At 36.6% G+C, this 16,391-nt stretch overlaps 1 protein-coding gene across 3 annotated transcripts in view; it reads right to left on the reverse strand.

The window, feature by feature from the left end:
• Window positions 1-15,987, reverse strand: part of SMC2 (structural maintenance of chromosomes 2) — a 49,850-nt gene extending 33,863 nt beyond the window's left edge. The window contains exons 1-12 of one of the 3 annotated variants that reach the window (XM_087419369.1): window positions 15,823-15,987; window positions 14,796-15,020; window positions 14,014-14,163; window positions 11,917-12,039; window positions 10,750-10,788; window positions 6,775-6,885; window positions 6,543-6,587; window positions 4,887-5,120; window positions 4,514-4,663; window positions 2,522-2,755; window positions 688-847; window positions 65-182 (exon numbers count right to left, since the gene is read on the reverse strand). In XM_087419369.1, coding sequence (XP_087275495.1) covers window positions 65-182; window positions 688-847; window positions 2,522-2,755; window positions 4,514-4,663; window positions 4,887-5,120; window positions 6,543-6,587; window positions 6,775-6,885; window positions 10,750-10,788; window positions 11,917-12,039; window positions 14,014-14,163; window positions 14,796-14,963 — 1,532 coding nt within the window. In that variant the 5' untranslated portion in view covers window positions 14,964-15,020; window positions 15,823-15,987. The remainder of the gene's footprint in view (window positions 1-64; window positions 183-687; window positions 848-2,521; window positions 2,756-4,513; window positions 4,664-4,886; window positions 5,121-6,542; window positions 6,588-6,774; window positions 6,886-10,749; window positions 10,789-11,916; window positions 12,040-14,013; window positions 14,164-14,795; window positions 15,021-15,822) is intronic. The other 2 variants (XM_087419371.1, XM_087419370.1) reach the window with 2 other exon arrangements.
• Window positions 15,988-16,391: the final 404 nt, after the last annotated feature.

Genomic DNA, 16,391 nt, shown 5'->3' on the forward strand with positions numbered 1-16,391 from the left:
CCAGCTTAAATAAAAATATATATTGGTTATTACTATGTTAAAATTCAAGGTTTAAATCTCTTACCTGTAGGCAAATCGAAGATTGGGAAATCTGGCCAGGAGAGCTTCATATGTTTCTTTCAATCTACTGATATCACGAGACAGCTGCCTGCGCTTTTCCAGAAGGTTTTCCTCCTTGTTTTCTGAACAGTAAATCATAAGTAAATTGAAACCAAGTTCTAAAAACTCAAATGTTCTACTGTTTTAAGGAAAATATTAGTAACCTCTATTTCCAAAGCATTTCTAGAAGCAAAATTCAAATTCTGATAAGTATTAAATAAAAAGCATGCTTAACACTCAAATTTCTATCGAGAGTCAAGTAGATATTATTTCCAAAAATAACAAAATTTTGAAAGAAACAACATATGAATTGAATGTCTACTAACGTAGAAATATACAAATGACATTTTTGAGTTTTTAAATGGCACTTCAGAGTGACTGAAGCAGGAAATTCTCAGTACTGAGTTTTCAAAAATACAAAGGGCTGTTTTATACTTAGATATTTTTGTGATTATATTTACAAACATTTCTTATACCAATACCCATTAATAGGGAAAAAAAATTTTCCTACTTGCTATTTCCTTTATTTAAGCTGGTTTCTATCAATAATCACTACCTGCTAATGATTTAATATCTTTAAAGGCAAACCTTCATAATTGAGCTTTTTCATTTCAGCTTCAAGTTTTCCTTTAAGTTTCTTCACAGCCTCTAAAGCCTCTTGATCCTTCCTGTAGCCACTATCCATCTTCTTAACTTCAGCTTGTTTAGTCTTTAATTCTTGTTGGGCATGTTTCAACTTCATCTGAGCCTGTACCAGGAAAATGTAACAGACTGTATGAGGCAGACAGTGCTAGTGATTATACAGCCACAGACTCAGACTGGCTTAAGAGACACCAGCCTTGAAAATTGAACTGTTGGGTCACTTGGATTAATATCTCAACAGATGAATCATTTTCCAATATTTTCTCCCTAAAAAACTACTCAGAGTATAAACCAATATACACTTAACATAAATCACTAAACAATTTGCAATTTAAGTCCATATTTTTAATATTTAGAAAATACGACATTAATGAGTTCAAAAATTGTTATCAAAGAATAATTGTCATTAGCTGGTTAAATTAAAAACACAATAGAAAGCTAGAAATCACAACTCTAGTCTCCTTTCTTTCCACCTAGGTATCCATATTTGTATTTGTGTGTAATTTGAGAGCGTTGTCTAATTAACCGTAGAGAAGTTGTATTGAGCAATGAAAAATAAAATTACATAAGAAAGGGAAGCAAACTGACAGAGAAATTTAAATGCTAGGAGTCTGATATTTAATGCTAGTTTATATAATTGAGCACTGTTCCTTAAAACCATGAACTAGTATTCTAAGATCTAGATGGGTGTATCCGCCCTCTAAAACTGAATAATGGTGGACTTTTCCCAATATAAAATAAGTTAACAGAAAACTGAGAGGATTTTAAGTTTTTATGCTACTGATTTCTTACAATTTTTTTATACTCATCATCTTTGAATGAAAAGTTGCAAATATATAATAGAAAACCTGGAATAGGATTAATATGCAAACACACACACGTCAGTATATATCTTTAAGGACGAGTCCATTAAAAAAATAAAGGAATGTATGTGTGTGTATATCTATTTTTTTCTTTCTGCCATCAAAACTCTTCGTTCATAGGACTTTAAGCTGCACAATTATCTAAACAAATTTGAAAACCATTATAATAGACTGATAAGCCTTTGAAAATGATGAAATCAGACTAGGGAAACCAAAGACTGGAAAGGGGGTAAACGGGAGATAGAGAACTTCTAAGGAGGATGTTGTAAATTTTCAGAAACAGGTTTTAAGAACTAGGTGTGGTGGGCATAGACATGTAGAAGTCGTTTTTGTTTTCCTGTTAAAGATTTTTTATTTATTCAGTTTTTTCCCCCCAAAGCCCCAGTAGATAGTTGTATGTCATAGGTTCACATCCTTCTAGTTGCTGTACGTGGGACTCGGCCTCACGTTGGACGGAGAAGTGGTGCCTCAGGGCGCTCCCGGGATCCGAACCCGGGCCGCCAGCATCAGAGCGCGCGCACTTAACCGCTAAGCCACGGAGCCGGCCCTTGTTTTCCTGTTAAAACCTAAGACTTCAACTTTATGATGTCAATAAAAACAGCCAAAAGATGAAAACAGATCGACTAACCTCAAATATTCCATACAATGGTGTGAACAGAATAAAGCATTTATTGCACTTACAATTTCAATTAACCTATAAACATATTTTATATTTTACAGCATCTTACACTATCATCATCAATATTTAGCAATCGACATATTTGAATTTTGTTGTACTAGGTACTATAGAGTGGCAGAATAAATATTTTCAACATTTTATAACAATTGCCAGAGCAGAATGTGACGCAGCTTCTCAAAAAAACCAAAACAACACAAAAACAAACTGCAATCCCATAGTGCTTCATGTCTATACTTACCTGTTTGGCTTCTGTCTGAGCTTTGCTTATGTCATTTTTACAGGCCATCATTTGACCGGCAAGAGTTGCTTCTGCTCCATCTTCATTACTGGACAGCCCAGCGGAAACAGCGTTGAAGTGCTGCTGTGCAGCAGCCAAAGCTTCGGCATCTTTATTACTGGCTTCTTGCAGGGCGTTCAGCCCATCGGTTATACTTTTAACCTCTTTTTCCTTTGCTGCTAAAGTTTTAGAATCCTTTAGGAAGAGTTTCAGATTGAAAAGCATTATATTTTAGGAAAAATATCCATTTTCTTATACATATTTACCCTTATGTCATCAAACTTCACAGCAATTTGAAGTGGGCATGGTAATAAGGAAAATAATTTTAACCATCATAACTTTAAATACTTGATGCCCATTTTCAAATTCACTTTCCCTCAGTTTTTAGGATAAATGTGCCTCTTATCCTAGTAGAAATACTTTCATTCCACATGTTATAGGCAAATCCGGGAGATGATGAGCTAAAACATCATTGCAAATTTAAACAAACCACTTGAAGAAACTAAAATCAGTTTCCAAATCTATAAAATTGAAATAATAGCCGTCCTACATCAAGCTTAAAAGTAGCAATTTTAGGATTAGGAGCATGTATATGAAAATATTTTTATAAACTATTAAGGGCCATAAAATTTAAGTATTAAATAATTTTGGGAACAGCATTACTAATATTTAACACCTGTTAAGTTATATTTGCCAGATATCTAATACTATGCAAGATACCAGCACTGAAAAAAAAAAATCTAGCTACATTGTTTACCTGAAAGTGACCACAAATTTTGGCCCACTTGTTTAATTCATGATTCATTAAATACTTATTAGACGTTTACCATGTACCAGCCATTGTTCTAGACATTAAAAACACAGGCTCCTCAGGGAGCCTATATTCTAGGGTGGAAGACATAGCCAACGAACTAAGGTAAAGGGACAGAAAGTGATATTTTAAGAACAATGATGAGGGAAGGCCTTGGTGTGATGACATTTTAAGCAGAAACCTAAATGCAATAAAAGGAGTGACGATGCTGATACTAGGGGGACAGTATACCTGGCAAGCTCTGAGGAATATGCTTGGGGGTGTAAGGAACTATGGTTGGAGCACAGTGAGCAAGTGATAAAAGGAGCCAGAAGTCATATTATGTAGGGTCTTGTAGGCCATGGTAAAGACTTGGGATTTAATTATACATTTAACTATACATAAAACCCCACAACTTCTCTGAGTACACCCACTTCTACTTCATTTATCCAAGTGCTATCACCTGGACTAGCACCTACTACCTGGATTCCCTGCTTCTTCCCTGTATCTTCATGGTTTATTCTCAAAACAGCAAGAACGGTCTTATTAATACATAAAAAATGTCACTCTTCTGCTCAACCAACTCCAGTGGCTTCCCATGTCACTCAGAATAAAGGTCAAAGTCATTCACATGTCTTACAAAACCCCATGTGATCCTACACTCCATTACCTTTCTGCACTCCCACGACTTAGTGCTAACCAGCCACGCTGATCTCATTGCTTTTCCAACACCTTAGGCGCTCAGGCAATTGCTGTTCTTCTGCCTGAAAGATTTTCCCCCACAGCCTCCCAATTTATCTACATGGTTCTCTGACCTCTTTCAGGTCTTCAATGAAAATATCACTCTCTCAATGAGACCTTCAATGGCTACCCAATCTAAAACCCCAAACTGCACCCCTCTCCCCTATACTCCTAATCCTCTCCCCTGCTTTATTTTTTCTCCACATCAGTTATCAGTATATAACATGCTATATATTTTACTTATTTCTTTATCATTGTTTCCCTCAGTGGAATGAAGACCCACAAGGCATTTTGTCCCTTTTTGTCATTTTGTCCAGTGCTATATCCCCAGACTAAACAACTACATTTGGTTCATTGCACACAATAAGTATTAACAGAATGGATAAATGTATACTAGTAGAATTAAAAGCTTATTTGCTTACCTCAACCATATTTTTTTCCAGCTCTTTGCGTTTGTTCTCTTCACTTGCCAGATTTTTCTTCTTGAGATCAAAGGCACTTTGAGATTTAGTATTAACTCGCTGAGCTTCTGCAAGAGCATCTTCTAAAGATCGGAGTATACCTCCAATTTCCTATAGTCAAATGCACCCAATTCAATCAACGTACTTAAAATATGTTCATGTTGTCATTTTCTTAGATGATTTCCATATAAATTATTTACTTTTTATAAGCTATTTTATTATCATACTTTAAGATTAACAAATCGATATGGAAGACAATGCCCAGTGAATCTTCAAGTTATTTATATAATTTTTTTCACAGAGAATATTATCTATTCTTAAATAAATGTCTGACCTTATCTTTTCTTTTTTCCAACTCTTCTATTTCATGACTAAGTACTTTTATTTTTTTATCATTCTCAGACAATTCCTCGTGAAGCTTTACAATTTTATCCTGCATTTCTTTTAACTCCTCAGCTGAGCGTTCTTTGGTATCTTCAGCCAGCAAAAACTGATAAGCAATATACAAACGACTCAAATGTTCTATTTCCCTCATTAGTTTTTGGTACTCCAAGTAGGAAGATCTTTCCTGAAAGAGAAATCACCAATAAAGTACAACTCAAAATTCATATTTTTGAACAAATCTGTAAAGAATCAAATTACAACAATATGTGTAAAATTTCCTATTACATGATATAATTGATTTTGTCTTAGATTAAGTGATCGTGGATTACAAATTTTAGGAAATGTTAAATAACATCAGAACTCGGACTTTTTAGATAGCATTACACCATCTGTAGGGAATCCTATGTGGCTATTTCTCCTAATATATAATCAGGCAGTTGCTATCAACAAAGAAATGTGGACATAAGGTTCACAGACTGAGGATAGTAAGAAGTCTATAAGTACAACCTACACAACCACCAATGATATACTATTAAATGTATTTTGTAGTAGCATTACCAAGATGCCCACCAAACATTCATTCATATAACTATTTACAGCATTTGCTTACACATTGTTAAACTTGTATAACTCCTGTAAGGACCTGCTGGGGCAGACAAAGTAACAATTAAAATCCCTAAGTGGCAGATGTAGAAACAATCCAGAGTGGTTAAATGACCTCTTTATGTTGTCAGATTTAGAAACAATCTGGCAAAATCAGATATGAAACCTAGGTTTAAACTCATGATCTAGTGTTTTCTACTATATCATGCATACAAAGGGGGTACCTTCAAGACAACAACTTTTCAGTTTTTTTCAATAACATCTACACTACTTTATGGATTCAGAAGACAGCTTTGAGAAGTATAAATTTTAATGAGCACTTAATATATTCCTAAACAATTAACTTTAAAAACAATATGCTATAAATGCATTCTTTCACTGAAATACTGATTATGATGTCAGAAGCTGCAAAGATCATAGTCATCTGTTTTAATACTTCTCACTTACCAATTGCCTTGACAGCAGTAACAGCAGTGACAGCCCCTATTATCCTAGAAGTTATTCACTCTATAACAACAGTTACTAAGAGCACTGTATCTTTAAGAAATGTTCCGCTTATCTATTTTTTTAATTTTATTTTATTATTTTTATTTTTTTTGTGTGTGAGGAAGATCAGCCCTGAGCTAACATCTATTGCCAATCCTCCTCCTTTTTTTCCCCCAAAGCCCCAGTAGATAGTTGTATGTCATGGTTGCAGTGCTCAATTCTAATTATCTACGAAAATCTAGACTTAGTTCTCTTCAACAAAGTATTAAAATCTGGCATATCATTTTCTGAGATTATGAAGAGCAATGTCCAAAATCATTATGACTTCAACAGATATGAAGTACACATCCTCCACAAGCAGAAGGCTGAGCATGGAGTACCAATTCTAACTCCTTATCTCATCCCAGAGAAAAATTCCTGAGAAGTGGTACACATTTCATCCCTATGGGTGACCTTGGATACGTCACCAATTTTGAGAGACACTGTAGCTGGCTGTCCTCGCATATATAGTATATACCTCTTTTAATTTTTGAATGGTTGGAGTAATCTCTTCTTCAAGTATCTGGAAAATAAAGGAAAATCAAATTTTTCAGTATATGAAGTACCATAAAAAAAATTTTAAAAGAAGTAGCATGGAAGACTAAGGAAAACTGAACCAAGAGGGGAAAAAATTTCCCTCTTTACAGCAGAGAAACTCGAAATGCAAAATTACTCTTTTCTCTAAAAATGTTTTATAGAAACTCAATTACCGTCTTAATTTCTTTCAGCTTCGCCTCCTTTTTTTCTATGGTTTTCTGGGCAGCTATTTTTTTGTATTCATACATCCTGGTTCCAGCTGCTTCTTCTATCATGGACAAGATCTGGAAAGACAATTGTCTTCATGTTTTAAGAATCCAAGACAATGAATCTCACTGGAATTTACATTAAGTATATCATTTAAGGCCTTGACCTCACTAAGCATCTTATCAAAATAATGGCCCAAAAGGACCATAAAAGTTAAGTACATAAAAACACACTTATTAGTCATAATCCTAACATTCAAGAAACATTTCTGGCCTTCACTCCAATTCTAAAATCAAACTTTATGGTACATTGAGGTTCCTGAGTACATCTCTTTTAAAACTGAAGCCCCTCTACAAGACAAACGAAACCAGAATCAAGATGAACAGACAACCCACCAGCTGGGAGAGAATATTTGCAAAACATACATCTGACAAGAGGTTGATCTCCATAATATATAAAGAACTCACACAACTGAACAACAAAAAAACAAACAACTCGATCAAAAAATGGGCAGAGGAAATGAACAGACATTTCTCCAAAGAAGATATACAGATGGCCAATAGGCACATGAAAAGATGTTCAACATCACTAATCATCAGGGAAATACAAATCAAAACAACACTAAGATATCACCTCATGCCTGTTAGAATGGCTATAATCACCAAGACAAAAAACAACAAATGTTGGAGAGGATGTGGAGAAACAGGAACCCTCATACACAGCTGGTGGGAATGCAAACTGGTGCAGCCTCTATGGAAAATGATATGGAGATTCCTCAAAGAATTAAAAATAGAGATGCCCTATGATCCAGCCATCCCACTACTGGGAATCTATCCACCGAATCTGAAATCAACAATCCAAAGAGGCTTATGCACCCCTATGTTCACTGCAGCATTATTCACCATAGCCAAGAAGGGGAAACAACCTAAGTTTCCCTCGACTGACGACTGGATCAAGAAAATGTGGTATATATATACAATGGAATACTACTCAGCCATAAAAAAAGACAAAATCGTCCCATTTGCAACAACATGGATGGGCCTGGAGGGTATTATGTTAAGTGAAGTAAGCCAGAAAGACAAAGACAAACACCGTATGATCTCACTCATATGTGGAATATAAACCAACACATGGACAGAGAAAACTGTATTGTGGTTACCAGGGGCAATGGGGGTGGGGGGTGGGCACAAGGGGTGGAGGGAGACATATATATGGTGATGGACAAACAAAAATGTACAACCCAGAATTTCACAATGTTATAAACTATTAAAACATCAATAATAAAAAAAAAAAACTGAAGCCCAGTAATTCCTCCCTTCTCTTTTCCTTTGAATACAAGTCTAAAAAAAAGTGAAGGCTAACACCATTCAGCTTTCATTTTAGAAGTTTCTACTGAAAATTGGTCCAAGTGAGACTTCAGCCATTCTGTGCCTACACAGATGAAGCATGGCATAACATTTTGCATCCCAATTGTGGCACACACTTTAAGACCTTGGGCAAGTAACCTAATTCTCTCTCTGCCTCTACTTCTTCATCCACAGAGTACTGATAATGTTTGTTGAGAACTGAACACCATAAGTCATGTGAGAGCACTCTGCAAAACGCAAATATTAATCAATTATAATTTTATAAGAACAACTGTGCCAGCACTCCATTTTCAGAACCTTCTACTCACATCAGTCCCTCTCGCAAGAGGATTATTTCTCTGGAAACCACTTTGATGTCTATGTATTTGGCAGGTTTCCAATTGTAAGTTTCCTCTTTAGATGTTAAAGAAAATAAGCATGACCTATGTTCAAATGAGACTGGTACTGTCAATTATCAGTCTTCTTATTAGCTATTCTCAATAGGAAGGAATAATTAAACAGTCTTTGTTCTTGTACAAAACATTCATTCCTTCATACTAACTCTTCTCAAGGGGGCTCCAAGAGAAAATTAAGTCTTAATGCCCTAAGTAATCCATTGTATGTAATGAACTAATTTCCCTCAAATCTTTTTCTGTAGAGTTTTTCTGTAGGGTTTAACTCTGACATGGAACACCAGATGAGAAAGGATGTTTTATACAGTCAAAATTTCTTTTAATATTGGGCACATAAAACTCCTAAAAGAAAACACAGGGGATAAGTTCCTTGATAACCGTCTTGGCGATGATTTTTTGGATTTAACACCAAAAGCAAAGGCAACAAAAGCAAAAATAAACAAGTGGGACTACATCAAACTAAAAACCTTCTGCACAGCAAAGCAAACAACAAAGAGGGGCTGGCCCGGTGGCTCAAGCGGTTAAGCGTGTGCGTTCTGCTGAGGCGGCCCGGGGTTCGCCGGTTCGGATCCCCGGGCGCGCACCGACGCACTGTTCAGCAAGCCACGCTGTGGTGGCGTCCCATATAAAGTGGAGGAAGATGGGCACAGATGTTAGCCCAGGGCCAGTCTTCCTCAGCAAGAAAAGAGGAGGATTGGTAGATGTTAGCAAAGGGCTGATCTCCTCACACACACACAAAAAAGGAAACAACAAAGATAATGAAAAGGCAACCTAGAGAATGAGAGAAAATATTTGTAAATCATGTATCTGATAAGGGGTTAATATCCCAATACATAAAGAACTCATATAACTCAACAGAAAAAAAAGCCAATTAAAAATGGGCAGAGGATGTGCATAGACGTTTTTCCACAGAAGACATACAGATGGACAACAGGTATATGAAAAGGTGCTCAACATCACTAATCATCAGGGAAATACAAATCGAAGCCACAATGAGATATTATCTCTGTTAAAATGGCTATTATCAAAAAGACAAGTGTTAGCGAGATGTGGAGAAAAGGGAACCCTTATGAACTGTTGATGGGATTGTAAATGGAAAACAGTGTGGAGGTTTCTCAAAAAATTAAAAATAGAACTACCATATGATCCAGCAATTCCACTTCTGAGTATTTATCCAAAGGAAACAGACATTAACTAGAAAAGATATCTGCAGCCCCCAAGTTCATTGCAGCATTATTTGTAATAGCCAAGACATGGAAACAGCCTAAGTGTCCAATGATGGATGAATGGATAAAGAAAATGTAATATATGTATATAATGAAAATTACTCAGCCATAAAAAAGGAGGAAATCTTGCCATTTGTGACAACATGGATAGACCTTGAGGGTATCGTGCTAAGTGAAATAAGTCAGACAGAGAAAGACAAATATAATCTCACTTATATGTGCAATCTAAAAAAAAATACAAAACAAAACTGAACTCACAGATACAGAGAACAGACTGGTGGCTGCCAGAGGTAGGGAATGAGTGGTAGGTGAAATGGGTGCACGTGGTCAAAAGGTACAAACCTCCAGGTATAAAAATAAAAAATTCTGGGGATGTAATGCACAGTTTGGTAACTATGGTTAATACTACTGTATGGTATATTTGAAAATTGCTAAGAGAGTCAATCTTAAAAGTTCTCATCATAAGAAAAACAAGTTTGTAACTGTGTGGTGATAGACATTAACTAGACTTATTGTGGTGATCATTTTCCAATATATACATATACTAAATCATTATGTTGTACACCTGACATAAATGTCAATTATATCTCAATTTAAAAAAACAATTTAAAGAAATCTGCTTAACAATGTCCCATGCATTTTCTTATACATATTTAATCCTCAGAACAGACTGAGGTAAGGATTACTGACTCCAATTTATGGATGAAGAAACTAAGGCTCAGAAGGGTCATGTTACATAACTAAAAATATATATATATACACACACACACACACACACACACACACGTATTGGGCACAGTGCCAATATTAAAAAAAAATACTGTCTTTACTAATAATTCTTAAATAATGTTTCCAAGAATTTTAATGGAAGAAATTACATTAAAAAATTGATTACCTAGAAGATTAAAATAATATCTATAATTACTATTTTTACTGTCCATAAATAGTACTCTTACCTCTGGAGGTTTCATGTTCAATACCTTTGTAATTCGGCCCTGAAAATAAAATGGCAAGCTCACTAAAATGATAACAAATTACAGAAAGGGTAACCTAAAGGCACATATATTTATGTGCACTGAAGTTGTTATATCGTAATAAACTAATCTTTTGGGAGTTCTTTCTTCCATCTACATGAAAAGATGTTTCTTTTATTACATTTGAGACCAAAAGTACCTTATAATTTCAGAACTTTGCTATTCACTTTCTCGCTTACCAGTGATACAATTTACACTGGTATTAACTGGTAATAACAATTAAATGGTACAAAATTAACTCATCATATTTCTGAGAGTTATTATTAATGATGTAGAAGTCTCCAATTCTAAAATAGGTAAGTATATAAGCAAATTTTAGCATAATTATTGAACATTTCTTGATTTTGTGGTATGACAGCCCTCTAAAATAATTTGTAGAAATAGACTACATACTTCTAGGCCTCAGTAAAATGTTTTATTTTGATGCCAGAAAAATTATCAAATTCCTTCAGTGCCAAAAAAACTAAACTAAAAAAAAAAAAAAAAACCCACTACCCAACTCACAGAGAACCAGGATTTAGATTCATTTGAAGTAAATTTTCAGCTTTGAGCCTGTGATGTAGTGAAAATAATTTTATTTTGGTCCCATGAAGATCCTGCCATTGACCTTGCTGTGACTTTCTCAAAGGATAGCTGGCTGGGTCAAGTGAGATAATGTAAGGGAAAGATAACCTTTGCCCTTATTTTTCATTTGAGTAAGTCTCTAAAGAAGAAAATTATTTAAAATTTAATATATATTTGAAATAATAAAATGCTTTATTCCAATACATTAAACAGATATATTATGACAATATTTTTAAAATTTTTTTTATAGTAAGCATGTATTGCTCTTGTAGTAATAGAATCTAAGTAAAGGAAAATTACTTCTAGATGTTTTTCAAAATTCAAATGTATATAATATGTTAGAACACATCAGTACAAATCACTAACCCACATTTCTTGACAGGTGCCCAAACACCAGCATAACAGTAGATAAAAAAATGGAAAATCCAAAAAGAAGCACTTCTAATAAGTTGTAAAAGAGTAACTTAAAAAATAAAATATGTCAAAACCATTATGAAAAAGATATAAAGACCACAAACAAAATACCTGCATGATGAGAAAGTGAGGGTTGTTAACATTAAGGCCAACAGAACAGAAGAGATCTTGTACTCTGGTATTGTTTGCATTTACTCCATTGATTAAATATTTATTTCTGCCACCAATAACCACCTAAAAAGGGAAATATTTTAAAAGATATAAATGAACACACATCTTGAGCTAAGATGATAAATTCCTGAATACATTATCTTTCATTTGTTTGTTCTGTAACTAATGGTAAACAAAACCAATTCTGAGTAGATAGTGGAGGAAGTGTGACATGCTCAAAAAGAAGACAAGATTGAGTCAGGACAACTGACTTCTAATCCAGGGACTCTGCTACCGCACAAGCTTCCTAACCTCCCCTGCCTTACAGTAGGTCTCTAAGGTCACTTCTAAGTATGTGTAAAACATCTTCTATCCCTGATCACCCTCTTTCTGCAATTTTTCCACACTCAGAGGTTAACCTTTCTTCCTCCACTTTTTAATTTCCAAAGGAACGGAAGTCAGATACTTAACACTAAAAACAAGCAGTTTCATACCAATCCTAGACAAGATTCTAAAAGGGATTAATAAAGACATGACTTGTGAATACTTGAAAGAAAAAGAGTAATCATGGAGCTTCAGCACAGGTTCATTAAGAACAACTTATACCAGACACCAGCTAGTTCATACCCTATCACAGCACTTACACTGTCATTTATCAGGTATGACTGTCTCACTTATATCATATTTTGAGGTCCTTAAAGACAAGACCCATTTCTCATTCTTTTTTCTACCTGTTTTTCCCAGTGCATTCAAGAACGCCCAGCACACATCAGGCACTTAATACTGAGTAAACGTTAATTCATTTCTTTTCCTGACGGGATTATTAGGCTGGGTAGATCAAATATTAACATATTTGAACAACAGACCTAGTATACCCATAAGTAATTTGACAAAGTCTTTATGACAAAATTTTGGTGAAGATACAGGCATATGGACTGCATGAGGACAGGAATTTTAGGTGGATTAGTAACAGACTTACTGAAAATTCCTAAAGGGTGATTATTTGATGGATGCTCAATGACAGAGAACAGGATTCCGTCCCAACCTAGTGAATGGTTTTTTTACCAGAGGCTTTCATTCAAATAGAGAGGGAAATCTTTGAGTTACATAATGCTAAGATGGAGAGTAAATGGGAGTTAAAAGAATTTTTAAAAATAAAATTTTGACAAACTGAAAACATTGTCTGACTATAATAAAAAAAGATTTTAAGGGACAAATGTAAGGTCCTGCATTGGTTTCAAAAACCTTTTTACATACAGAAATGGCAGTAACACGGCCAAGTAGTAACAGACGTGAAAAAAATTAGAGTGATTTTAAGTAAATCAGACACAAATTAATAATGTATTATGAACTCTCCAATATTATATTGTGAAAAATTGAAGTAGAGTATCTAAAATGAAAGAAGTGACAATTCTGCTTAATCTTGTCTTAATTAGACCAATTCTAGCACATGTAACTTGAGGTGCCATACATTAAAAAAAAGATATAAAGAACCGAAGCAAATTCGTATTCAGTGTGATTAGACAAGTGAAGGAACTAGAAACAACTAAATATCATTTGAAAGACCTAGAGAGATTTAGCATAGAAACATTTAGACTTACAGAACACTTAAATATTGAAGTACAGTATAAATTAGATTTGCTCTTGGTGCTCTCAAAAGAACTAGGATTAATGTGTAAAACTTGAAGATAGCACACTGGCTCAATTTATAGGAACAACTCTCTAATTAGACCTGTCCAAAAACAGAACGGGTTACCTCAGAAGACAGCAAAATTAAAAGTACTGTAGGCGTTCCAGCACAGACAGAGAAGATTCAAGTACAGTTCAAGATTTAAGTACGGTTGAGTGCTCATACTGATGGATGACTTTTCAGATCCCTTTCAATCTTCTTGGTAAACGGCAGAATTTGCATGATCAAAATTTTTACATAAGGAATCTAGTCAGTATTGGATGCATCAATTTTGCTCATAAACTTTCTCTCTCCAGCAAAGTTATATTGCCAAAAAACACATCAGACATGCAAGTTCTTAGGTATCCAAATATTTAGTAGCCACTCACCTGCCTTGTTACTGTAATTTCATCATGAACCTCAAATCCTAAAGGACTTTGCTTTTTGTCAGAATTATCAAAGGTGATTGACACTGAGGCTTTGGTAATACCAGCCTGCCCATTTTTGTAAACTAAATCTTGTAAATTAGAAGCCCGAACCTAAAATAAAATAAAAGTTTATCAATTACAAAATCCCAGATTGCCAAAATGGCACTAAAAATGGGTTTCTTGATGTTGGAAAACCACCCACACAATATCCATTAAGTAGCCAAAGACACGCAGTCGCATTCACAGGCAAGGAAGGCAAGGAAAATAGGCAACAACCTGAAATGGGCACCTTTCTCCACAGGACTTTTCAACCCTGAATGGAATTGTCTTTTACTCATTTCTTAACAAAACTTCATTTGAAAGACTGAAGCGAAGACACTGTCTAAAAATTTCACTATTCGTCCAATCCCATTAGTAGATCCTGAAAAGGTATTATAATGCAGCAAGGGGAATACAGACTCTGGAATAAGACTGCCTTAAAGTAAGAATGCCTGAGTTTGAATGATGCTCCAAACACCTTAAGAGGATGAACTTTAGGCAACCCCTCCCAGTTTCTATTTTCTCACCTAAAAAATGAAGTAATAATATCTACCTTTAAAGGATTGCAGTGAGGTATAAAACAATTCACATAAAGTAAAAAATGCAAATGAAAAGAATATTGGCAACAGTCTCCAAGTTCAAAGAGGATTCCCTTGAGGGTCCCCAAGCTTCAATTCAAATAAATCAGAAAGTTTACACTTTACCTGAGACAGGTTGGAGATGCCCAGCAAAAAGCAGATGGAGTCCAATATGTTGGATTTCCCGCTACCATTTAAACCAGTGATAGCATTGAAGAGGGGGTCAAAACCATTGACTTCAGTCCTCTGGGCATAGGACTTGAATCCTTCAAGAATGATTGACTTAATGTGCATTTTCACTACTGACTTAGGTAAACCTCTGCTAGAAATCAAACAGTCCACAAAGTAGTTCTGTACAAAACAGAAATAACACATAAGTGGAATGTAAACTTGGAATCACAGTGAATGTGAAAAACTAAAACATTTAAGGATAACAGCTCAATAGAAATGAAACAGCCACTTGCCAAGCTACTTCTGATGTAGATGTCCTTCTCCAACTTAAAAACATGCAAGAGTTAGTCACTACGGGGAAGTTAATTAAACCATTAGTTCAATCTGGAAGTCAACTACCTACTTCTCCAGGCTTTGCTTCCACCATTATCATACTCTAGCTAACACAGACTACTGATGATGTCACATCCCATTCCCTTTGCCCATAACGTCCCTCTCCCCGAAACTGTCATGGCTCACTCTCCTTTACTACACCCACTCTCTGCTCAAATGTCACCTTACTGCGGTCCTCCCTGACTTCCCTATACAAAAGAGGACCTTTACCCATCCTTTCACTCTGCTTTCTTTTCCTTTCATTGCACTTAAAGCTAACACTAAACAGTACGTACCTATTCGTGTATCCAACCCTACGTCCACCGGGGCAGTGGGGGTCAGCAAATACTTACTAAATAAATGAATTCCATATATTCTCCAGCCTCTTGCTTTCACTCAGGCTGTTCCCTCGCCTCACCAGGCCTTTGTGTCAACACCTCCTCACCCTACTCCAAGGCTGGATAAGAACTAGCCATTCTGCTAGGAACCCTTGAGGACCCATTTTAGTCTGAGGTCCTTTCTTGCTACTCATCCCCCCAGCCCATCGCCCCCATCTCCCGCCAGGAATGCCAGACTAGGCCCAACCGGCGCGCGCATGCACCCGGCTCACCGATGCGTCGGGCCGTGTGGGCTTGGGACGCCCCCAAACCTCTTCCCGGTCACAAGGGCGCAGAGCGGGCCAACCGTGCCCGGTTCCGGGCGCTACGAAGGAAATTACCGCATAGCGGGTACAGCACTCGCCCCGCGCTCTGCACCGGGACCGGAACTATTTATACCTTTGAATTTCGGCGCGAGGAAAGGACCCCCGCTTCCACTGCCTATTTCATTGGCTGCTGCCTAGGAGGTGCCTGACTTAGGGGTTCCACTTTTTTCTCCCATCGGACAATCAAAGTGACAGGGAGATAGGAAGGAGGGTCGCGACAATGACAGCTCCGGTGATGCCACGGCTCGGGCCTAAGGACTAAGAGATCAGATGGCATACGTTGAGATCGGCGTCCGGCACACGTCGGGCAGCCCCGCACCTCAGCTTCGGGGCCTCGCGCTCCGCCGGCCCCGCCCCGCCTCAGGCCCTGTCAGGAGTGGGCCGCGCTCTGGAGACCCCGCCTCCTCGCGGGCGGGGCGGGACTCGCTGGTGCGGGAGGCTGTCTTCTCAGAGCGACGGAGGAGGCAGCCGGCTAG

Source organism: Ceratotherium simum, chromosome 29 (genome assembly GCF_057802395.1).
Source record: "Ceratotherium simum simum isolate JZ-2026a chromosome 29, ASM5780239v1, whole genome shotgun sequence".
NCBI lineage: Eukaryota > Metazoa > Chordata > Mammalia > Perissodactyla > Rhinocerotidae > Ceratotherium > Ceratotherium simum.